Source organism: Leptopilina heterotoma, unplaced genomic scaffold (assembly GCF_015476425.1).
Source record: "Leptopilina heterotoma isolate Lh14 unplaced genomic scaffold, ASM1547642v1 Lhet_123, whole genome shotgun sequence".
NCBI lineage: Eukaryota > Metazoa > Arthropoda > Insecta > Hymenoptera > Figitidae > Leptopilina > Leptopilina heterotoma.
The window spans coordinates 3,143,945-3,170,747 of NW_025110842.1; the positions used below are offsets into that span (position 1 = coordinate 3,143,945).

General features: G+C 26.2%; 1 protein-coding gene across 6 annotated transcripts in view; it reads left to right on the plus strand.

Moving 5' to 3' along the window:
- The window catches only part of LOC122512604 (histone acetyltransferase KAT6B), a 47,150-nt gene that overhangs the window by 13,208 nt on the left and 7,139 nt on the right, over nucleotides 1-26,803 (plus strand). For 3 of the 6 annotated variants that reach the window (XM_043628526.1, XM_043628528.1, XM_043628527.1), the window contains exons 3-5: nucleotides 12,577-13,091; nucleotides 15,853-18,713; nucleotides 23,900-24,288. In XM_043628526.1, coding sequence (XP_043484461.1) covers nucleotides 12,577-13,091; nucleotides 15,853-18,713; nucleotides 23,900-24,288 — 3,765 coding nt within the window. Of the gene's footprint in view, nucleotides 1-12,043; nucleotides 12,226-12,576; nucleotides 13,092-15,852; nucleotides 18,714-23,899; nucleotides 24,289-26,803 lie in introns of those variants that run through there. The other 3 variants (XM_043628530.1, XM_043628531.1, XM_043628529.1) reach the window with 3 other exon arrangements.

Sequence of the window (26,803 nt, forward strand, 5' to 3'; positions counted from 1 at the left end):
TCATTAATCGAAAAATTCAATTATTTTCACAAATAAAGTTTTCTACAAGAATTCAATTATTTAAAATATAATTTTCATAATATTTATTAAATTTCTAAGAAATTAATTATTTACGACAATGTCTATAAAATTCTTATAAAGAATTCATAATCATTTTCAAAAATAACAAAATTTATCGCAGAAATCCAATTCTTTTAAAATATTTTATTAAAATTCTTAGCAACCATTCAATCATTTTCATAAATAATAAAATTTATAGCTGGATTTCAATTATTTTTAATGAAATTTTACAGGAATTGCTCACAAAATGTAATTAATCTTAAAAATTTAATTTCAATTTCTCAAAAATATCCATTATTTTAAAAAAAATGTTGTTTTAAAATTCTTTGCAAAATTCAATTATTTTCATAAATAACAATATTCATCAAAAGAATTCAATTATTTTTAAAATTACCTAATAAATTTTTTCTTGGAAATTCAATTATTTTTCAAAAATCTAATAAAATCGTTCGCAAGAATTCAATTATTTTCACAAATAATAAAATATTTTTTAGAAATTTAATTATTTTCTAAAAAATTTAATAAAATACGACACAATGATTTTGAATATCTACTATTTTCATAAAATTCCCCAAAGAAATTCAATTATTTAAAAAGATTTTTTGTAAAAATCATCGTAAGAATTCAATTATTTTTTATGAATAATAAAAATTTCTCAGGATTTCAATTATTTTTCTAAATATTGAAATTCTTTGATGAATAATAAAATTCGTTGCAAGAATTGAATTTATTAGCTGGACAAGAAAGAGGTAAATATTTTTGATGAAAATTAGGAAAAAGTCAGGAAGCTACTTTGGAAAAGTTTGGAAACTATACTTTTTGCTGTTTTTTTAAAAAATTAATTATTGAGTGCGAAGTCTGCCTGATTCCCATACTAGAAAATCTTGATTTGGAGGCAGATTTCGAACCTATCAAAGTAGGAAATAGATTTAGTGCCAGGTTCTTTGGGTCAGATTCGGTTCTCATTAGAGAAATTTGATTTGATAGCAGATTTGACAGCCAAGAAAGAAAATAAATTTAGTGCCAGATTCTGTGTTTATTAGATTCGGTTCCTACTGGAGAAACTAGATTCAGTGAACTAGACTAGTGTCAAGTTCTGCTTTCAATAAACAGACAAATTTTAGTACCAGGTTTTACTTGCACTATAAAGAAACAAGATTTAGCAATATAAGGTTTCAAATATATTGAAGAAAGAAAATTGACAATAAGCTTTGGTTCCGATTGGAGAAGTTAGGCTTAGTGTCGAGTTCGGTTCGCACTAAGGAAACAACAGAATTAATGTTCGATTTGGATTCAGTTAGGACCTTGGGCATCGAATGCCACTAAATAGGATCTAAATCTATCGATTTAGATCCTATTTAGTGACATTCGATGCCCAAGGTCCTAAATTGATAGATTTAGGTCCTATTTAGTGGTATATGATGCCCAAGGTGCTAAATCTATTGTTTTAGGACCTTGGACATCGATTTAGATCCTATTTAGCGACATTTGATGCCCAAGGTGCTAAATCTATTGTTTTCGGACCTTGGTCATCGATTTAGATCCTATTTAGTTACATTTGACATCCAAGGTGCTAAATCAGTAGATTTAGGTCTTGTTTAGTGACATTCAATGTCTAAGGTACTAAATCTATTGATTTAGCACCTTGGGCATAGATTTAGATTCCCGATTCGATCACTAAGGGCCGGTTTCACTAACACCGATTAAAATTTAATCAATTTAATGATTAAATCCTTAACAGACCAATCATAGGCGGTTAAAATGCCATTAATCATTGATTAACTCTTAATTGGAGTTGGTGAAACTGGCCCCTAATAGGATAATAGGATTGTCAACATTGTAACGTTGCCTAGTAATTTTGCAGTAATATTCATGATATTTGGTCGAATTTTGCCACTAACGATCATCAGCAAAGTTAAATGACTGGCGATTAAAAATTAACAAACTATTTCGTAATGCGATGTAAAAAAAAAAATGGTTTTTTCGCCTCTCGCTCCCTAACTCCTTGTGGAGTCACGCTGCTTGCCCACGCCTTTACCGTATATAACAAACATATTATAGAAGACTCTCAGCGCCGTGTCAAGTATGTATATTATCGCGAATCAGGATTGGTGGACGACGCCACTATCTCTCGTTCAACTTCCGCCGACTCGGAACTCGTTTGTATATCGCTCTTTTATTGATCCCCTTGACTCATTTTGCCTCCTCTTGTGTTATGTGTGTATATATATATATGCGTGTCGGACCGCAGAGAGCGCGAAAAGACCTGGGACACACGAACTACGACGACAACGATGTTGATTTTGCGCCGACGCGTTGACAACAGTCAGGTGGTTACAATTCATCTATAGAGAGTGAGTGAGTGAGAGGATAACCAACCGCCGCGTCACTAACACATTCTTAATAAAATACACTCACTCACTTACTGTGTGCGATGCCCACCATGCTGCTTTCGCGCATCATCTCTCTCTTCCTCCAATTTATAATCCCCACCCGCTTATACTATATATATTCGAAAAAGAAGGAAATTTTTTTTTCTTCCTGGATTGTGTGAGTGCGCATCGCCTGCGCGCGCTATAGTTCGGCCAGTAAATGCACAACATCACTCTTCAACTATTTTCGCTCTTACATACACGTATTGCTTATAAAAGAATCGATTATTGAGGTGTATATGGAGGGGAGGGGGTAAAGAAGGTGAACTTTCACGTTAGAGTTGCAAAAAAAAGGTTGGGATCGACTTTCTTTTATTTGCTGTCGATAAAGGAGATCAATTTTAGGTTCATTGTTGATTAAAAAATTTTTTCTTTTTAATATGCGGTCATTTATAAATTACTTAACACTTTAACGCTCGACTTTTTTAGAAAATGTAATTTATCGTCATCTTTTGTGGTTTTTTTGGGTCACTGATCAGTTTTTTAAAATTCAACATGGCGGACAAATTTTTAAAAATAAGATCAAAGTTCTGTAACCTTCTTGTAGTTGCGGATCTCGATGACTATACAAATAACGAGGTAAATTACAGACCCTCGATAAGATATTTTTATTAATAACCAACAAGTTTTTAAAAATTCGTCCGCCATTTTTAATTTTGAAAAACTGACATCGGATTTGTAATCTACGACCCAAAAAACCCCCGAGTAACAAGCTTCAAACGAATTCGATCAACTTTTAAAAATTAGTCCGCTATATTAGATCCGCCATTTTGAATTTTTAAAAACTAACATCATATTCGTAATAAGCGAACCCAAAAACCCCCGAGTAACAAGTTTCAAACGAATCCGATCAAATTTTAATAAGTCCGCCATATTGGATCCGCCATTTTGAATTTTGAAAAACTGACTTTGGATTCGTAATCTACGACCCCAAAAACCCCCAAGTAACAAGTTTCAAACGAATCGATAAATTTTTTATAATTCATCCGCCATATTGGATCCACCATTTTGAATTTTGATAAACTGACCTTAAATTCGTAATCTACAACCCCAAAAACCCCGGTGTACTAATTTTCATGAGCCTAGCTCAATTTAAAAATTTTTTTCGTCCGCCATATTGGATCCGCCATTTTGGATTTTAGAAAACAAATGTCAAATTCATAGTCAGCGAACCCAAAAACCCCCGAGTAACAAGTTTCAAACGAATCCGATCAAATTTTAAAAAGTCCGCCATATTGGATCCGCTATTTTGAATTTTGAAAAACTGACCTTGGATTCGTAATCTACAACTCCAAAAACTCCCGTGTACTAATTTTCATGATCCTAGCTCAATTTAAAAATTTTTTCGTCCGCCATATTGGATCCGCCATTTTGAATTTTGGAAAACTAATGTCAAATTCGTAATCAGTGACCCCAAAAACCTTGGAGTTACAAGTTTCGAACGAATCCGATCAACTTTTAAAAATTCGTCCGCCATATTGGATCCGCCATTTTGAATTTTGAAAAACTGCCCTTGGATTCGTAATCTACGACCCCAAAAACCCCTGAGTAACAAGTTTCGAACGAATCTGATCAATTTTTAAAAATTCGTCCGCCATACTGGATCCGCCATTTTGAATTTTGAAAAACGGACATCGTATTCGTAATCGGAGACCTCGAAAACCCCTAAGTAGTCATTTTCATTAACTTAGCTTTGTTTAATTTTCGATTTTGTAATTTTGATGTAAATCTTGCCGCATAAACGTTCTTTGTTTTTTATTATTTATTATAATTAAAAAATTGCTAATTCTTTGTTGCAATATAAATTTTTTTCACAAAGTTAAATAAATTTGTGGGTGTTGGGTGCTTGGAAATGAAAAAATATTTTAATTTTTGTCAAAGTTATGAAGGTTTGAAATTAAGAAGGTCTTTAGATATATAAATCCGAGGTTAGTTTTCAAAAATCCAAAATGGCGGATCCAATATGGCCGAAAAATTTGATAAATTCATTGAAATTCTTCGTAAACTGTAGAGATTTAGAGGTTTTTAAGGTAGAAATTTGTCGCTCGGGGGTTGTTTGGGGTCGCTGAATAAGAATCTAAGGTTAGTTTCTAAAAATCCAAAATGGCGGATCTAATATGGCCGATATTTTCTTTTTAAATTCTCTCATTTTCATACGAAATTTATTACTCGGGGGGTTTTTATGAGTCGATGATTCTGAATTTGAGGTTAGTTCTCAAAAATCCAAAGTACTAAATCAAAAATTATTAAATTATAATTAAATAAAATCGATTGCAATGTATAAGGATAAAAAAATTAGTATATTTATTATAGTAAATTAAAGAAACTAAATAAAAAAATATTACTATAGTATATACTATGCTACTATTGTAGTATTTACTGCACTAATACTGTAGTATATATAATACTATATAAATCATATTATTTACTATTATTACTATTTACTGCAGTACAGTAAATAGCATTTACCATAGCATACTAAATAGTATTTACTATATAGTACTCTATAGTATTTACTATAATAAAAGTATGGTAAATACTATAGTATTATTATTGACTATTTACTACAGTACAGTAAATAGTATTTACTATAGTATATAGTAAATTTACTATAACATTTACTATAACATTAGTATAGTAAATACCATAGTATTATTATTTACTACTTATACTATTTACTACAGTACAGTAAATAGTATTTACTATAGTACAGTAAATAGTATTTACTATATAGTACTCTATAGTATTTACTATAATAAAAGTATGGTAAATACTATAGTATTATTATTGACTATTTACTACAGTACAGTAAATAGTATTTACTATAGTATATAGTAAATTTACTATAACATTTACTATAACATTAGTATAGTAAATACCATAGTATTATTATTTACTACTTATACTATTTACTACAGTACAGTAAATAGTTTTTACTATAGTACAGTAAATAGTATTTACTATAGTATACTAAATAGTATTTACTATAATAATAGTATAGTAAATATTATAGTCTTAGTATAGTAAGTACTATAGTATTATTATTTACTACAATACAGTAAATAGTATTTACTATACTATACTATACTATATAGTAAATACTATAGTATTAGTATAGTAACTAGTATAGTATTATTATTTACTATTTGCTACAGTACAGTAAATAGTATTTACTACAGTATACTAAATAGTATTTACTATATAGTATGCTAAATAGTATAGTATTAGTATAGTAAATACTGTAGTATTATTATTTACTATTTTTACTATAGTATACTAAATAGTATTTTTACTATAGTAAAAATAGTAAATAATAATACTATAGTATACAAATAGTATTTACTATAGTATAGTAAATAGCATAAAGTATACTGTAGTAAATAGTAAATACTATAGCATTACTATGGTGTATAGTATATCTTAGTAAATAGTATTTACTATACTATTACCATAGTATAGTAATTACTATAGTATTACTCTTTACTATACTATTTCTATTTAGTATATCTTAGTAAATAGTATTTACTCTACTATTACAATTACTATTGTATAGTAAATTCTATAGTAAATAGTACTATAGTATAGTACTATTTACTATAGAATTTACTATACAATAGTAATTGTAATAGTAGAGTAAATAGTATTAAGTATACTGTAGCAAATAGTAAATACTATAATAGTAAATACTATACTATAATAGTAAATACTACTATCTTAGTAAATAGTATTTACTATACTATTACCATAGTATAGTAATTACTATAGTATTACTATTTACTATACTATTTCTATTTAGTATATCTTAGTAAATAGTATTTATTCTACTATTACAATTACTATTGTATAGTAAATTCTATAGTAATAAAAATTTATTTACTATTAGTAATACTATATTAAATACTATTCTATTGTTGTTTACTATACTATTTACATATTATGCAATAGCATAGTAATAGTATAGTAAATACTAATTTCTTTTCTAATCCTAATAAATTACGATTGATTTTATTTAATTATAATTACAATTATATAGTATTATTTACTATAGAAATAGTAAAATATTGTATATTGTACAGTATAGTAAATAATATTTAATATAGTAATAGCATAGTATTGTATATAGTAATGGCTTTTAGAGTATACTATAAGTATTGTATATAGTATAGTATAGTAAATAGTGGAGTACAGTTAATTGTTTTTTAATAATGGTTGAAAGAGGGATGCCGTGTGGTGAATAGCTTGTTCCACCGAGAAATGACGCTATTCGCCTCGTCGACCAATAAGAATGTCGGTGGTATTTATTCGATGATTGGTTATAAAGCAACAGGTTGTTGGTCCAAGTAGATGAAAGCCGTTGCTTTGCGTTGATTTGCGTTGCGTTGTAAAGAAGGCCACGTGTCATTTAGTAAACTATTTATCATTCTCAGCTTCTTGATAATCTTTTTCAAAAAAAAAAAACACACACCCATTCACAACACATGAATATTTAATTCCCCATTAAAGTATTTAGCTACGTGGGATAAATTTATCATTAAATTTCTGCAATAGTGTATAATAATATATAATTAGTACATCAATTAGAGTGTTGCTTTTTATTTTTGTTTATTTCCCCCCACTCCCAACATTTTTAATAATAAATTAAGGGGGTATAGTAATAATCAGAGGATTTTAATTTTAACAAATTTCATGTTGATGATTTTGAGGTTATGTTTTCTATTTCGTACTTTTTTTTGTACAACATAAAATTTCTATTCAGAATTCGTCACGGATTAATTTACCCCCCCCCTTTAACATCTTCCCCCTTGACTGTGACGTCGTTTGTGAACGAACCTTAATTATTACTTCTTTTTGTTTATGTTTATTATTTTTTTAATTTAGATTATTATTGCTGCTTTATTCTAACTTTATTTTTCTTAATTTATATTATGGTTATTCATTTATTTAGTTTATTATTATTATTATCATTATTTTTTTATTTTATTTTTTTTAAGTTTTATTCTTATTAAGGGTCGTTCACAAACGACGTTTGCTATTTTCATTTTTTTTATTATTGTTTTTTATTTTTTGTTATTATTATTATTATTATTATTATTATTATTATTATAAAGGTTCGTTCACAAACTATGTTTTCTATTTTTTTTATAATTATTAAGGGTCGTTCACAAGCGACGTTTGCTATTTTCATTTTTTTTATTTTTTTTATTTATTTTTTGTTATTATTATTATTTAAAATATAAAGGTTCGTTCACAAACTACGTTTTTCATTTTTTTTTCTTATTATTATTAAGGGTTCCATTTTTTTATAATTATTAAGGGTCGTTCACAAGCGACGTTTGCTATTTTCATTTTTTTTATTATTGTTTTTTATTTTTTGTTATTATTATTATTATTATTATTATTATTATAAAGGTTCGTTCACAAACTATGTTTTCTATTTTTTTTATAATTATTAAGGGTCGTTCACAAGGGACGTTTGCTATTTTCATTTTTTTTATTTTTTTTATTTATTTTTTGTTATTATTATTATTTAAAATATAAAGGTTCGTTCACAAACTACGTTTTTCATTTTTTTTCTTATTATTATTAAGGGTTCCATTTTTTTTATAATTATTAAGGGTCGTTCACAAGCGACGTTTGCTATTTTCTTTTTTTTTTCTTTTTTTTTCTTTTTTGTTATTATTATTATTTAATATAAAGGTTCGTTCACAAACTACGTTTTTCATTTTTTTTCTTATTATTATTAAGGGTTCCATTTTATTTTTATTTTTGTTTTTTATTTTTTGTTATTATTATTATTATTATTATAAAGGTTCGTTCACAAACAACGTTTTCCATTTTTTTCTTATTATTATTAAGGGTCGTTCACAAATTACGTCACATTCCTAGTGGGAGGGAGAAGGGGTCATTTATTTTTTCCTATTATTATTAAGGGTCGTTCACAAACAATTTAACATTCCTAGGGGTGGGAGGAGAAGGTAATTTATTTTTTCTTATTATTATTAAGGGTCGTTCACAAATAACGTCACATTTCTATATAGGGAAGGGAAGAGGGGTCATGTTGTGTTTGTCGATTTATTAAAAAAAAAATTATTTTGAATATTTTAGGTTTTAAACTCTACTTTACCGACTGTTGCAAAATAATAGAGTATTTTCTTTTATTTCTTGCTAATTTTGAGGTTATAATAAAGCTATTAAAGTAAGTTTATTTTGAAGTTAAATAAAAAAAAATTTTTTGTCGTAGATAAATATATTTGGTTGAAATTTGAAAGATGACTGGAAATTATAAATAAATGTATAATATATAAGGGACAAGATAGAAGGATCGTTTTGAATTAATAAGATGCACCCCCCTTGAGATGGTATAAGATAGCAAGGTTTTCGTAACCACCGGAATGAATAATTACGTTTTACTGCGTGCACTCTCGTTCACCTTTTTTCCCCCTTTTCTTTTCTTTTATTTCTTTTTTTTTATTTTAACCAGGCGAAACTGAAACGCGTAAAAGTGTGTGTTTTGTACCCTCTCGTTTGGTTGTCATATATATATTATGTTATATACACTCTTTGTAACGCCCTTAAACTTTCTCTGTCTCTCTTTCTCTAATATATATATAAACGTACTTATTCACCAGCCATGAAGGTCGCCTTGCAATGTGATTGGCACTCCCCCTCGTGGAAAAATATAATTCATATTAAACGTCCAAAACCTTCGTGTAATTTTTTTCTCTCTTTTTTTATTATTCTTTTATCTTGCCTTCTTCACTAATTTGTAATTTCCCACATTTAAATGCTTTTTTATTATCTCCTTTGGTTTTTTTTTCTTCTTTCAAATTCTTTTAATTTTGTTAATTTCCTTATTTTTCATTTTAATGTAATTTTCCGTTTGTTTTGCCTATTTACACGATTTACACTATTTTTCGCACGTTTAAAAAAATGTTTTTTAATAAACTGAGAATGTAATATTAAATTTTTTTGCTGAATTCAAAAATAAATTTATATTTTTAGTGCTAATTTCTTTTTTGATTTTTTTCCCATCTTAATTTTTTGTATTAGTTATAATTTTTGTTTGAATTTGTTAAAAGAGAAATAATTAAATTTTTTTCAAAGTTTAAAGTTTTTAATTAAATTTATTTAGAAAATTAAATTAAATTCTCCCCCCCCTCCTCCATTAATTTTTGTGATTATAGTTACAATTTAAAAAAATTTTTTTGTTTAGAAAATTCTATTAAATTTCCCCGTCTTAAATTTTTTATAGTTTTAATTCATTATTTTATTTTAATTTTAGTTTAGAAAATATAATTAAATTTTTCTACCTTAATTTTTGTGATTAGTTGCAATTTTTTTATTTTGAATTTATTTGGAAAATACAATTCAATTTCCCCCACTTATTTTTTTTAATAGTTATAATTTTTTATTTGAATTTATTTAGAAAATTCAATTAAATTTTCCCGCCTTAATTTTTCAATTGTCCTTTTTATTTTTTCTTGAATTTATTTTTTTAGAAAATTTAGAAATAATTAAATTTTTCCTCCTTAATTAAATTTCTTGAAAAAAATTTAAGTAAAATCTTTAAAAATTATTTAATTCTCACGAGAAATTTAATTTTGAAAATATTTATTTATTTATTTGTAATAAATAAAAATAAAATATTTAAATTATTTAAATTCTTTTAAAGAGTTTTATCAAAATTTTTGAAAATAATTAAAATTTTGATGACAGTTTTATTAAAATTGTATTCAAAATTAAGTTAATTTTTTGTAAAGAAATTTATCAAAAATTTTTTCAAAACAATTAAATTCCTTTCGAAAAATGTAAATAAAAATTTTTCAAAACAATTAAATTCCTTTCGAAAAATGTAAATAAAAATTTTGAATATAATTTAATTCTTACGAGAATTTTTTACCAAAATTTTTCAAAATAATTTAATTTCTACAAAAAATGTTATTAAATTTCTTTAAATTAATAAAATTTTTGCGAAGAATTTTATTAAAATTTCTTAAAATATTAATTAAATTTCTGCGAAAAAATTTTATAAATTATAAAAACAATTGAAATCTTGCTAAGAATTTTATTAAAAATTTTCTTTTTTTAATATTTAAATTAAGAAATTTTCATAAAATAGTACATTTTCAAATATTAACGGAATTTAAAATCATTTTTTTTTAATTTCTATAGAAAATACAATTAAATTTTCCCGCCTTGAATTTTTTCATAAATATAATTTTTTGTTTGAATTTAATTTGAAAATTCAGTTAAATTCCCCCACCCCACCCCTCCCTTAATTTTTTCAAAATCGTAATTATTTTTTTTTTTAAATTTGTTTAGAAAAAATAATTAAATTTGCCCGTCTTCTTAATTTTATTCACAGTAAAAATTTTTTATTTATATTTATTTAGAAAATTTAATTAAATTCCCCCCTTAATTTTTTCATAAAAATTCTTTTTTTGCATGTGTTTAAAAAATACAATAATTAAATTTTCCCACCTTAATTTTTTTAAAGATATAATTTTTCATTTGAATTTATTTAGAAAATTCAATTAAATTTTCCCGCCTTAATTTTTCTTATAGACATAATATTTGATTTGAATTAATTATTTAGAAAATTCAAGTAATTCCCCCCCCCTTTCCTTTATTTTTTCATAGTCGAAATTATTTTCTCTTTTAATTTGTTTAAAAAATACGATTCAATTTTCCCGCCTTAATTTTTTCATAATCGTAATTATTTTTTTTTAATTTGTTTAGAAAATAATACAATTAAATTTTCCCGTCTTAATTTTTTTCAGTGTTTAAATTTTTTATTTAAATTTATTTAGAAAATTCAAGTAAACCCCCCCCCCTGGTCTTTATTTTTTCATAATCGAAATTATTTTTTTTTTTGAATTTGTTTAAAAAAATACGATTAAATTTTCCTGCCTTAATTTTTCCATAGGTGTAATTATTTTTTTTTTCAATTTGTGTAGAAAATATAATTAAATTTTCCCGCCTTAATTTGTGTCATATTTACATTTTTTTTCTTGAATTTGTTAAGAAAAATACATTTAAAATTTCCCGCCTTTATTTTAGTTTTAATAATTTTTTTTAAATTTTCTATTGAAAATAGAATTAAATTTTTCAATATAGGAAAATATAGAAATGTATTAAAATATTATTGTAAGAAGAAAATAGAAAACTTGCTAAATTTTAGTATTATTAATTTAAAAAATAAAGTCCCTGCAGTTTGTGTAAAAAAAGTTATAGTAGATAATAGAAAAATATTTTAAAAAATTATGACAGAAAATAAAGAAGAGAAAGAAATATTCGTTTGAACTTGTAGGGGGAAAGTAAAAAGTAGATACGCTCCTGAAGGGTAAGAGCGCGCGTCGTGAAAATAGAATGAGAGGGAGTGAGAGATAGAAAGAGAAAGAGAGGGGAAGTGAGAGAAAAAGAAGGAGAGAGGGGAGAAATGAGAGAGAAAGAGAGGGAAAGAGGGGAGTAATGAACGAGAAAGAGAGGGAAAGAGAAAAAAGAGAAACAAGTTTAAAATTTGCCGCGCGAACGAAAGTAGGCTAAAGTTGGCAACACTGGGTCATCTAACCTCTAAATGCGTCGCAGTTCACAACAGCTGATCATAAAATTGTACAGGACACGTTGAGTGTACGAGGTGTACGACAACGAATACGTTACAAAGAAATAAAACCATAGCGTCATGGTGCAGAAAAAAATAACAAGTTTCGTCATTTATTCACCAAAAAGTGCAGTAGGTGTTTTTATTTTCTTCCTAAACATAAAACCAACGTTTAATTCCTTCCGAAATTAAACAAATAGTTAATTGAATAATAACCGGCGGTAGTAGTTCTAAAGTTGTTTGTGTAGAGAGAGGAGAATTTTTTTTCGTTTCCCTTTAATCGATATTATTTTCAGGCTGTGCCCTCTGTCTATATATTTACCGAATTTTTCCGCTTTTCATTTACGGAATTTTTTCACATTTTTGTTTACGGAATTCTTCCCTTTTACCGAATTTTTTCGTTTTTCTTTAACGGAATTGTTTCAGTATTTTTTCCCCCCCTAAAAATTGAGTGTTATTATTTTTTTTTCTTTGCCTCTATTGGCTTCGCAGTTACCAGCGCCGTTGCCAATATGTAAGGAGTGTCTTGCGGCAACGACAGCGGGAAACAATAATAATGGAAAGCGAGGAGGCGCTAATTCAACATCGTCGGAGAAGCTCAGCCGTTGTACAATGTGCGGCGCGGCATTACACAATTCCTGTGCACCGGCGGAACTCGCATTGCTCGTCGATAGAGGAGCATTGTGGTCATGTGACGATTGTTCGCCCCGTTGCGCCGGCTGCCAAACGGATCGTGAATCACAAAATTATCTTGTGAAATGCGCTGCGTGCATTAAATGTTATCATCCGTCGTGTCTCGATCCTGTTCTTGATAAAAAATGTAAAGCACCGTGGCGATGTCGACATTGTCAAACGACGCATACGCCAAAGGAGGAGCAGCAGGGGAAAAAGCTCAAGGATAATAATAAGGATAATAATGTTCATTCACAATTGGATTCAATAACAACAACGCCGACGAGCGCAAGGAAAAAACTCACTAAAATACGAGAAAATCGAAAGTAAGTTTTTCTTTTTTTTATTCTTTTTTCTTGATTTTTTTCTTTCTCTTCTTTTCTTGTTTTTAGCTTTTTTCCTCTTTTGTTTTTTATGCTTTTTTTACCTTTTCTTTCCACTTTTATTTCTTTTTTTGATTTTTTTCTCGTTTATTTGTATTTTTTCTTTTTTTCCACTTTTATTTCTTTTTTTGATTTTTTCCTATTTTATTTTTCTTTTGCTTTTTTCCCTTTGCTTTTCACTTTTGTTTCTTTTATTTCTTTTTTTTTATTTTTTTCCCTTTTATTTACACTTTTATTTCTTTCTTTGCTTTTTTTCTCTTTTGATTTTTGTTTTTTGTTTTTTTTTTTGCTTTTTTCCCTTTTTTCCACTTTTATTTCTTTTCTTGTCTTTTTCCTCTTTTGTTTTTGTTTTTTTCCTTTTTCTTTACACTTTTATTTCCTTTTTTGATTTTTTCCTCTTTTCTTTTCTTTTTTATTAGTTTTTTTTTTGCTTTTTTCCCCTTTTTTTATTCTTTTATTTCTTTTTTCGCTTTTTTCCTCTTTTGTTTTTGATTTTTACGATTTTTTTGCTTTATAAAACTTTAGTCACTTGAAAATTTTTTTCCTTTTGATTATAATAACTTTTCTATTGTTTACTAATTTTATTATTAAGAATAATTATTTTTATGATAAAAAAAACCTTAAAATTCCGAAAGTTTTCAAATATTTGGTAAAAAAGGAAAATATGAAATAGCATTTAGGCTTTTTTTTGTTAAAAAATAATTTTAAAAGACGACTTTTAAGTTTTAAAGTTGGTTGCTTTTTTGCTAATTTCTTTCCTAATTTTTTTTTGGTAATTTTTCTTTTTAATGTTTAGAATTTTAAAATAATTAAAATTTTGCTAAGAATTTTATTAAAATTTCTATTAAATAATTGAATTTTTTTGAAAGTAATTGAAATTTTCACATCAAGAATTTTATTAAAATTTTTGGAAAATAATTGAATTTTGGCAAAGAATTTTGCTAAAATTTATAAAAATAATTGAAATCTTAATAAGGATTACAGAAATTTTTTGAAAATAATTGAATTCCTGCGAAGATTTTATTGATTTTTGAAAGTAATTGAATTTCTGTGAAGAATTTTATATAATTTTTAAAAATAATTGAATTCTTACTATGAATTTAATTAATTTTTGAAAATATAATTGAATTCCTGTAAAGTAAAATTCCTGTATTAATTTTTGAAAGTAATTGAATTTCTACGAAGAATTAAATTAATTTTTAAAAATAATTTAATTCTAGCGAAGAATTTTACTAATTTAAAAAAATAATTGAATCCTGCACAGACTTTTATTAATTTTTGGAAATAATAATAATTTTATTTATTTTTGAAAATAATTAAATTACTGCTAAAAATTTTATTAATTTTAGTAAATTAAATAGTAAATATTGAAATTAATGGAATTCAGAAATTTATTAAAAATTTTGGAAAATAATTGAATTTCTGGAGAGAATTTTATTAATTTTGAAATAATTGAATTCTTGTGATGAATATTGTTATTTATAAAAATAATTGAATTTTGGAGAAGAATTTTGCTATTTTTAAAAGAAAATTGAATTCATAACTAGAATTTATTAAAAATTTTTGAAAATAATTGAATTTTTGCGAAGAATTTTATTACAATCCCTTAAAATAATTAAATTTTTGCGTAAAATTTTTATAAATTATGAAAATAATTTAAATCTTGCTAAGAATTTTATTAAAACTTTCGAAAGTAATTGAATTTTTCTAGAGGAATTAAATTTAAATTTTATTGAATTTATTTCAATTCTCATAAAGAATTTAATTCAAATCTTCAAATATATAATTTTAATTTTTACGCACAATTTTATCAAATTTTTAATAAAAATACAATTAATTTGAAATATTTGATTGAAATTCTATTGAAAATAATTGAATTCCTGCGAAGAATTTTATTAAAGTTTTTGAAAACAATATGTAAATAATAATAATTTATCAATAAATTATTTAAGAATTGAATTTTCTTTTATTTTGAACCACAAATTATTTCAAAATTGAAATTATTTGAAAATACAAATTTTTTAAAATTTTATTTATAATAACAAAAATAATAATAATAAAAGTAATTTTAATACATTTTTTAAAAAAATATAAAAAATTTTAGAAAATATGAACAATTATTTTTTAATAAAAATTAATTTTGCAAAAGTTGAAAATTGTTACTAAAAAATACTTTAAAAAATTAATTTTTAATAATAAAAGAGAAACTTGTCTCCGAGACAAAATTGTAATTTTTATTCAAACGCAAAGTTTATTTTGTTAAAAATTCTTATTTTTGGGAATTAGAAACAAATTAGGTAACGAAATTTAAAAAAACGATCGTTTATTAGCATTTTTCAGTTTCATTTTATTTTAGTAATTTTATGTTAGCAATTTTTTATTTTATTTTATTAATTTTGTTTGTATTTTAGTAAATTTGTATTTTATATTACGTCCCTGATGTTAGCGCGTGAAAAACTTTGTTTTACTCACAAAAATGAAAAGAATAAAATTATTTTCTTAATGTTTTAGATGTTTTAGATTACAAAAGTGTTCTTAACTTATTTTGTAGCATAAACGAACTGAATAAATGAATTGAAATTAGTGACACATTTTTATCTCTAAAATTCTCCCAAAAAAATAGTTTTCAACGCTAACTTCAGGACTGTTTTTTATTTTAATATAAAACCAAAATTTGACATGAACAAAATTTTTGTTAATTTAGATCCAATGCATCGAGAAAGAGTTTGACGGCATCATCGACCCCATCAGGAAAGAAGAGCAGTCCAACGGTGGCTCAGGTGGACAGCTGCTCGGACGGTAATGCGGGTGTTGTCTCCCCTCGTCAACCAATTTCTAATTCCTCTCCCTTACCCCAAATCCCAAGCCCCACAGCAGCCGGCAGTCAGGGTCGACTATTGGAAGAGAAAAATGATAAAATCTCCAAGGAGAAGCAAAAGTTTTTCAGGTTAAGTGCATTTAATACCGATCATAATAAATTGAAGCGCACCGCCGCAGCAGCTATTACTGAAAAAAGAAAATCGCTACAATCAGTGAGAAAGAAAGTGCTACCTAGAATTCCATTATCGAGCAGTAGTAGTAGCAGTAGCAGTAGTAGCAGCAGCAGCAGTGAAAATTCAACTTCCGGTAGTGAAAACAGCAGTGAAGACGAGAAGGAAGATGATGATGACGATGGAGGAGAAGAGGAAGAAGAAGGAGAAGAAGAAGAAAAAGAAGAGAAAGAAAATGATAATATTGATGAGGATGAAGATGAATCTAGTGAATCTATCGAAACCTCTTCATCGGAAGACGAATCGCCGAGGCAGAAGCAAAAATCAAAAGTTCCGTTCAGTTGCGATTTGAACGAGGACAAACCCTGGGGATTCGCCGCAGCCGCCGCGAAACTAACCGTAGAATCGCCGTTTTTCAGTAATATTACCAGTACCTTCGGCGCAACGCTTCCGAAACTCGATCTTAACGATAAACCAACTTTTGGTCTTCATATTCAACCGGCAGCGAGTCCCACGGATTCGAAGAAGAGGAAAAAGTCCGAGACAATCGAGACGAAAGTGAAACCAGGTTCGGGACAATTGAAGGGTTTGTTCGATGGTCTCAGTCACTTTTTCGCGGCGCCTGGAAGTAGTCGCGCCAAACCCGGTGCTCCGCCTCCGAACTATGCTCCCGATCGGAGAAAAAGAACTCACGAGAACGAAATTCGGGAACCTGGGAAGAATAATGCCTTAAAGGAGGGAAAGAAGTCGCTGAGTCCCCTCTTGTCATCGAGTCCCCTCTCGTCGCCGAGGACAAGGGAGAGAAATCTGAGGGAAAAGGAGAATGGTGAGGAAGTTGAAGACCTCTTTCTGGGGAAGGAAACTAAGGACGGGGAAGAAGCCAGGAAGGAGAGTAGAAAAGAAGGGAAAGAGACTAGGAAAGAAGGTCTTGAGAGCAGGAAAGATGGGAAAGAGACTAGGAAGGAAGGTCTTAAGGAGAGTAGGAAAGAGAGTCTTAAGGAAAGTAGAAAAGAAAGTCCTAAGGAAAGTAGAAAAGAGAGTCTTAAGGAAAGTAGAAAAGAGAGTCTTAAGGAAAGTAGAAAAGAGAGTCTTAAGGAAACTAGAAAAGAAAGTCCTAAAGAAACTAGAAAAGAGGGTCTAAAGGAGGCTAGGAAAGAGGGTCTTAAGGAAACAAGGAAAGAGAGTCTCAAGGAAGCCGAAAAGAACCTTCAGGAAGTCGAAGAAGCCGAAGCCGAGACTCCGAAGGAAACGAAGAAGGAGACTAAGAAAGAAGTCCCCAAAGAGTCCAAGAAGGAGAGTCCGAAGGAAGTCAGAAAGGAAACACTCAAGGAAGCCAAGGAAACTAAGGAAACTAAGAAGGAAGCCAAGGAAACCAAGAAGGAAGCAAAAGGGGCCAAAGAAGCCAAGGAAACCAAGAAGGAAGCGAAAGAGGCCAAAGAAGCCAAAAAGGATCCGAAAGAGTTAAAAGACGCCAAGGAAGCCAAGAAGGAAGCGAAGGAGGCCAAAGAAGCCAAAAAGGATCCGAAAGAGTTAAAAGACGCCAAGGAAGCCAAAAAGGAAGCGAAAGAGTTAAAAGACGCCAAGGAAGCAAAGAAGGAAGCAAAAGAGTTAAAAGACGCCAAGGAAGCAAAAAAAGAAGCGAAAGAGGCCAAGGAAGCAAAGAAGGAAGCGAAAGGGTCCAAAGAAGCCAAGGAAGCCAGGGAAACCAAGAAGGAAGCAAAAGAGGCCAAAGAAGCCAAAAAAGACGCGAAAGACCCCAAGGAACCAAAAGAACCCTCCACTAAAGAAAAATCACTAAAAGATCTCCTAAAGGAAAGGGAAAAGTCCCTAAAAGATCTCCTAAAAGAAAAAGAAAGAGAAAAAGCAAAAAAAGAAAAAGAAGAAAAAGAAGAAGAACAAGAACAACAACAAGAAGAAGAACAACGACAAAATCGAAAGTTCAACTCCCCAGCTAGAGACAAACCAATCCGGGACGTCAGGGAAAAACCCATAAAGGACAAACCCCCAAAGAACACAATCAACACAATCAACTCTCCCAATTCCTCAAGAAACAAAAAACCCGAGGAACCTAATAAAGAACTCCGAATTCCAAAACCCGGCATATTCACACCTTCCGACGAGAGTCTCTCGTTCATCACCGAAAAACCACCACCGAAAATGACACCGTCGAGCCTGGTGAAAAGTGCCGTGAACAGCAAACGTCACGAGCACGAAAGAAGAAAGTTGAAAGGCGCCGATGGACTGTCGGTTATAAAGTGCGCCAGTGATGAGCAGACGCGACGAAAAACGGGTTCGCAAAATTCACTAGATTCTTGTTTTTCTTCATCGTCATCATCATCATCATCAATTGGAGCGATGGGAGCAATGGGAACAATGGGAACAGGAGCAATGGGAGCGATGGGAACAACAACAGCAGGAGCGACGACAGTGACAGCGATACCAGCGACTTTAAAGTCAATCCCTCAATTATCCAAATCCAGTCCAAAATCCAATCCACGTACTACTAGCGCCACCACCACCACTACCACCAACACCACCACGACACCCCGCGCGACACCCTGCTCCACCAGGAAGGGTAAGAGTCTACCCCACCCATTCACGATAATCCTAACCATTAAAAAAAAGAAAAGAAACATTTGCACCCATTCGCTAAAGACAAATGAAAAAAAAAAAATAATCCTTCTAATCTAATCCTCGCTCACCGTGGATGTGTTGGCGGTGTGGTGTTGTATGGTCTTGTGTGTGTGTTTGCGTGTTTGATGATAGAGATGGAACATTTCATTTTTTAAAAAAAGGGTTTTTTTTCACATTTTTATACATAATTTACATTTAACACTTCATTTGAGAGGTGAGTCGTTAATGCAGTTTTCTGATTTCAGTGGGAGCGAGGATCGAAGAAGCCAGGCCTCGGATATTATAACTTTTTCGACTTCTTTTCAAAAATTACGACTTTTTCGACTTATTTTCAAAAATTACGACTTTTACGATTTTTCTTCCAAATATTGCAATAATTTTTCATATAGACTGCAAATTATTTTGATTTTTAAGTATAGTGTAAAAAATAACTAGACAAATCTTAAAAAATTATTTTTTTAATAATTTTTCTAATTAAATTTTCGAAATTTACAATTAAAAAGAGTTTCAATAATTGAAATTTCGTAAAATTTAATTGAAAATAATTGATTTTTTTCAAAGTGTTTTATAAGAAATTTTTGAAAATCAACTTTTGAAGAATTTTTATTGCAAATTTTGAAAATAATTGAAATTGAATTCAATTTTAATTGAATTCCTCGGAAGAATTCAATTTTTAAAGAAATTTTTGAATTTCGAATAAATTCAATTATTTTCTAAAATCTTAATAAATCCTTTGAAACAATTAAATTATTTTTATAAATTGTAAAATTCAATTATTTTTGAAAATAGTAAAATTCTTTGCAGGAATTCAATTATTTTCAAAACATCTTTAATTGAATTTCTCGGAAGAATTCAAATATTTGCATAAAATTCAATTATTTCCTAAAATTATTAATAATTACTTTGAAACAATTCAACTATTTTTATAAATACTAAATAAATTTTCAAAATTTACAATAAAAAAGAGTTTTAATAATTGAAATTTCGTAAAATTTAATTGAAAATAATTTAATTTTGGCGAAGAATTTTATTAAAATTTTTTTAAGTTTTTAATTTACTGCGAAGAATTTAATAAATTATGAAAATAATTCCATTCTTATAAAATTTTTGCGAAAAATTTTATTAAAATTCTTTAAAGTTATAAATTTTCGCGTAAAATTTTTTAAATTATGAAAATAATTGAAATCTTGCTGAACAATATTATTTACATTTTTTTAAATAATTGAATTCTTTTGGTAAATTTTCATAAAATATTAAATATTTAAATTAATGGAATAGAGAGAAATTTTTGAAAATAATTTTATTAAATTTGATTGAAATTCTACTGAATATAATTCAATTATTTTGAGAAATTTAGATCAAATTCTTTTGAAAATTTTGTAAAATTTAATTGAAAATAATTGATTTTTTTCAAAGTATTTTATAAGAAATTTTGGAAAATCAACTTTTAAAGAATTTTAATTGCAAATTTCGAAAATAATTGAAATTGAATTCCTCGGAAAAATTCAATTTTTAAAGAAATTTTTAAATATATTTCGAATAAATTTGATTATTTTCTAAAATCTTCATAAATCCTTCTGAAACAATTCAATTATTTTTATAAATAGTAAAATTCTTCTCAAGAATTCAATTTTTTTTTTATAAATAGTAAAATTCTTTGCAGGAATTCAATTATTTTCAAAACAACTTTAATTGAATTTCTCGGAAGAATTCAAATATTTTCAAATATTTTCATAAAATTCAATTATATTTCCTAAAATTTTTAATGATTTCTTCGAAACAATTCAACTATTTTTTATAAATTACTAAATAAATTTTTAAAATTTACAATAAAAAAAGAGTTTCAATAATTGAAATTTCGTAAAATTTAATTGAAAATAATTGATTTTTTTGCAAAGTGTTTTATAAGAAATTTTTGAAAATCAACTATTTAAAGAATTTTAATTGCAAATTTTGAAAATAATTGATTTCTCAAAAATTTTAATAAAAAATCTTCAAGTGTAAATTTAAAAATGGTAATTAATGAAAATTAGCTTTTAAAAATTATATTAAAATATTTCTGAAAAAAATAATTCTTAGAATTTTTGTATTCTAATTTTTTTAAAATTCAATTATTTTCAATATTTTCAAATACAAATTTCCTAAAATTCAAATACATACAAAAAAAATTAAAATTTTTTACAATTATTTTTACATTTAACAATCATGTTCAAAATTTATAATCAAAATTCTTGAAAAAAAATTTTTTTTTAAATTATACAAAAATTCTTTTAAGAAATTCAATTCTTTTCGAACAAAGTAAACTAAAATTTTTTTAAATTTACTTTTTTTTGGATTAATTAAAATTTTGGAGAAATCACGTTTATATTAATAATTAAAATTCTTTTAAAATTTAATTATTTTTTTGAATAGAATTTACCAAATTTCAATTGTTTGGAAATTTTTCAATTGCATATGAATAAAAAACTATTAACGTTCATAAATTATTTTTGAAAAATTTTCGACAAATTAATTTTAAGAATTTCTTTATTATAATTTTTTGAAAATTAATTAATAACTTAAAAAACATGGACAGTTGCAATCATTATAAAAAACTGAATTTTTGTGTTTAAATAATTGACTTCGAAATGAACTTTCGGAAAATTATTAAAAATAATTGATTTCGAGAAGAAGTGTGATTAAAAGTTGAAGAAAATAATTGAATTTTAAGAGAATTAAAGTTGTAATTTTTACAAGTTATTAAATTTCAGAAGGTTTTAAGTAGAATTTTTGAAAATTTTATTCTCGTATAAAACCAAACAAGAAGTATTTAAATATTTATTTAACGAATTTATTCAAGTTTTAAATAATTAAATTTAGAAATCAGTGAAAGATAAGAATAAAAAATAAAATTTTTGTCACGACACTGAATTAAATAAACGACTTTTTCGACTTTTTTTTCAATTTTAAATCGACTAAAGCGACTTTTTTTTGCACCTTAAAGTCGATCCGAGGCCTGGTAAGGTCTTAAACTCGAAACGCTATTTTAAAAATGACTCGAAACGCAAACTTTTAGAACTTTGCATATTTTGCACTCACCGTTCAATCCACAGGGCGACAAAAATTTTCTGAAACTTTTTAATTAGTTCACAGTTTTAAAAATATTATCTTTTTCGATGTTAAGATCAGTTCACAATATTTTCGCTAATTTGTGTTGGAAAAGAACAAAGATAATATTTGAATTCTGGTGAAAATAGTTTAAGAATATTATTGTTTCTTGTATGTGGGAATTACAAAAATTAAAAGTGACAAAAAATACCCAAAGAATATTTTTTATTTTCCTATCAGTAAAAATCTGGTGGGAAGTAAAAAATATTTTTCATCTATTTCCATCTCTATATAATTTTGTATTAAACATTAAATATAATCGTAATTTTTTTTGCATGACATATTTTAACAAAACTGGCTCTTTATTTTCTTTCATTCGCAACATGTAATTAACATAAAATTAATATTTCACTCTATAGAGAAAATTTGCATTTAGAAAAATATTTTTGTAATATTTCAATTTTTTTCTTCTTTTTTTAATTTTTAATAAAATTTTTGTTAAAATTTTGTTAACTAGAATTTTTAATTAAAGTTCTAAGTTTCAATTCTTCAAGTGTTTTTAGTTTTGAATTTAGTATTTGATTTTAGTTTTAAATTTTAATTTTTGAAACTAAATATTTAATTTTAATTGTTGAAACTCAGTATTTGATTTTAGTTTTGAATTTGAATTTTTGACGGTGATATTTAATTTTAAATACAAATAAAAGAACTTTTATTAAATTTATGAAAATTAAAGTTACATGTTTGTTAATGAAAAAAAATGTCACATTTCAGGACTAAAAAAAAAGTGAAATAACTGCACATTTACAATAATAATTATTGGGAGCCTTTACCTGCTGGTTGCTGACATTAAGCAGGCGTATAATTTATAATTTTTTTCTTTTTTTTTTAGGTAACTTGAAGAAAAAGGGGAGGGGGGTTAAAAATCACCCATTTTTTATCGCTCACAAATTTTCTCAGCCCAATTTTCCATTGACACTGCCAACACATCCAACAAATTTTCCCCACTTTTTCGCTTTCTTTTTCTCATTATATATATTAACATATAAATTTATTCATTCATTTATCGCATATATATTACAACACATTTTTTTTGTTTCTCTTCATTATTTTTTCACTCACACTCTCTTTAAAAAAATAGATTTTCTTTTTTTGATTTTTTTATTAAAGAAATTTTCTTCTTTTTTTATAATTAAAATAATAATAAGAATATTAATAATAAGAATAAATAATAACAATAATAATAATAATTATAATATTAACAATACTAATAATAATAATTATAATTATAGAAGTTATAATAATAGAAATTCTTTCTTTTCTTTTCTATTTTTCTACTTTTTTCCGTTATGAAGATAATTTTTTTTAATTTGGATAGACAGTCAAATCAAAAGTTAATTAAAAATACGTATATTTTTAATAAAATTTTTTACAAGAATTTACTTTTATTTGAAAAAAATCTGTTTTTGCGAATGAAAGTAAATTCTTGCTCTTTGTAATATAAATAATAAAAAGCTCAAAAAAGAAATTTATTTTACGAATAAGTATAGAATTTATCAGTTAAATTAATTTTACTGACTTATTTTTTTGAATTAATTAATTTTTTGAGTTAGAAGAAAAGAATTTTTTTTAAATGAAAAGAAATTCTTTCTCTTTGTGAGTTCAAAAAAAAAAAATTGTAGTAAACTATCGATTTGAACGAATTCTTTTAATTTGACTCTATTCCTGTTTTTCTATCTAGAAACACGATCCACAAAATACAGATAAAAAACCATTTGAAAATAATTTTGTTTCTCAATAATGCAAAAGGTGAAATAAAAAGAAAATAGAATCAATGGAAATCAATAATAATTGTTGCAGTAAAAGGGAAAATAATTTTTTGAAATATTTATCAAGTGTGAGAAATTTTATGTTAAAAAAAGAAAGCAATTCTTTTATTTTTTGGTGAAGAAAAGCAAAAGAAATTATTTTTTTGTTTAAGAAAAGCAATAATTTGAGAGTTTTCGTCTTGAATTTGACTAAATGTTGGAATTTTTGTAGATGAATTAGTATTGCCGCAAACATTACCGTCGGGCGTCACGCAGAAGGATGTAGATTTGTTCAAGGAGGCACGCGACCGTGCCAATCAATTGACGACCGTCCCGGAGGATGTGGAAGTGACGACAAATTCGGTGAGTCCCGGCGGCACTGGGCCCGGCCTCGGCAGCCGCAATCCGGCAGCAATCGTCTTCGGACGCTACGAAGTGGAAACGTGGTATTCGAGTCCATTTCCCCAGGAGTACGCGCGACTACCAAAGCTCTTCTTCTGTGAATTCTGCCTCAAGTACACGAAGAGTCGAGCCGTCCTCGATAGGCACACGGACAAGTGCCAATGGAGGCATCCGCCCGCCACGGAAATTTACCGTTGCAATGGTTTATCAGTATTCGAGGTTGGTTTCCATTTTTCCCTTTTAATTTTCATTTTTTTAGCAACAATTCGAGCGGCTAACTTCTTACTACCTTTTTTAAATAAAATTAGCAATTTTAAAAATAACTTTGCTTGAGTTCCGCAAAAGTCCGTTTTTTGAAAAAAGGTCCGTAAAGTCCGTAATTCCATTCAAAAAGGATGAAAAGTTCGTAAATTGTACGATTTAATTTTGAGAATTTTAGAGAAAATACAATGATTGCAGAAATTTAAATATTTTTAAAAGTAATAAAATTCTTCGCAAAAATTAAATTGTGTTCAAAATTTTTTTTAAATTCTCGTCAAAATTTCAATTATTATCTTTAGAAATATTAAAATTCTTCTCAGAAATTCAATTATTTTCAAAAAATCTAAAAAAAACATTGTCAACATTTCAATTATCTTTATAAATAAATAGCAAAATTCTTCGCCAAAATTCAATTATTTTCACAAATTTTATTAAAATTCATTACAAAATTTCAATTATTTTCATAATTAACAATATTTATCACACGAATTCAATTATTTTCTAAAGTAATAAAATTCAATTATTTTCAAAAGTTTTAATAAAATCCATTGCAAAATTTCAATTATTTTCAAAAGTAAATAATATTCTTCGCAAAAATTAAATATTGTTCAATATCGAATATTTTCATAAAATTTACCAAAAGAATTTAATTATTTAAACAAAAAAAATTTAATAAAATTTTATAAAAACTTTTAATTATTTTCAAAAAGTAATAAAAATTTCACAAGAATTTCATTAATAACAAATTTTTTTCTATAAATTTCTTCGCAATGATTCAACTATTTTCATAAATAATAAAATTTTTACGGGGATTCAATTATTTTCGTAAATAATAAAATTCTTTTTAGGAATTCAATTATTTTCAATAGAATTTTAATCGAATTCCTCGAAAAAATTCTTGAAAATTTTATTAAAATTCGTCCAAAGAATTTAATTATTAAAAAATTTGTTGATAAAATTTTTAATGGGAATTGAATTCCAAGAAACATTCAATTATTCAATAAATTATTTATTTGCATTTCATTTGTATTTAAATAATTGAATTCTGGTAGAATTTTCTCATAAACATTGATTTAAAAATAGATTTCAGTTAAAATCTTAGATTATAATAATTGAATTCTTTCGAAGAATTTCATTAAAATTTTAAAAATAATTGAATTTTATCGAGACATTTTTTTAAAAATTGCCTTAAAAATAATTGAATTTCTACCAAAAAAAAGTTTTATCAAAACTTTTTAAAATGTTTGAATTTCTGCTGAAATTCTGATATTTTTGAAAATAATTGAATTCTTGCGAAGAATTTTATTAAGACTTTTGCAAATAATTGAATCTCTGCAAAGATTTTTATTATTTTACGAAAATATTTATATTCTTGAGAAAAATTTTATTAAAATTTCTGGTAGTAATTGAATATCTGCTAAGAATTTTGTTATTTTTAATTTATGACAAGAATTTTATTAAAATTTTTTTAAATAATTGAATTCCGGTTAATTTTTTACAAGTATTTAATTATTTTTGAAAATTTTAATAAAATTCTTCGCAAGAATTCAATTATTTTCATAAATAATAAAATTCAATGCAGAATTTCAATTATTTTATTTATTTTTAATACAATTTTAATCGAATTTTGTCGAAAAATGTAATTATGTATTCTTAAAAATTTCATTAAAATTCGTTGATAGAATTCAATTATTTTAAATTTGTTGATAACGATTTTTTATGAGAATTGAATTTTAAGAAACGTTCAATTCTTCAATAAATTATTTATTTGCATTTTTGTATTTAAATTTGTATTTGAATAATTGAATTCTAGTAGAATTTTCTATAATAAAAATTGATTTTCATTTCATAAAAATGAATTTCAGTTAAAATTTTAGATAATAATTGAATATTAAATGCAATTGAGCGTGAGTTTTAAAAAATAATTGAATTTTGTAATTAATTTTTTTGAAAAAGTTTAATTGATGTTTTTAAACATTATTTTTAGTTTGTATTTTCTAATAATAACAAAATTTTCGACAAAATTCAATTTTTTAAAAAATTTTAATGAAATTCTTCGCAGAAATTAAATTATTTTCAAAAATTTTTTTATAACCATCGTCAAGATATTAATTATTTTTATAAATAACAAAATTATTATTTAAAATTCAATTTTTTTCATAAATTTTAATAAAATTCTTTGCAAGATTCAATTATTTGCAAAAATTTGTGTCATAAATTCAATTTTAAAAATAGTTGTGAATAAAATTATGCATAAGAATTCATTTTTGAAGAATATTCAACTATTGAATGAATTATTTATATTTTTATTTAAATAATTGAATTCTTGTAGAACTTTTTAATAGAAATTGATTAAAAAATGAATTTTCTTGAATTTTTAGAAATAATTGAATTTTGAAAAGGTTTCGGATTCGGAATTTTTCTTTTGTTTAATTAACATTTTTGTAGAACTAATTTTTTTGAAATTGTTTAA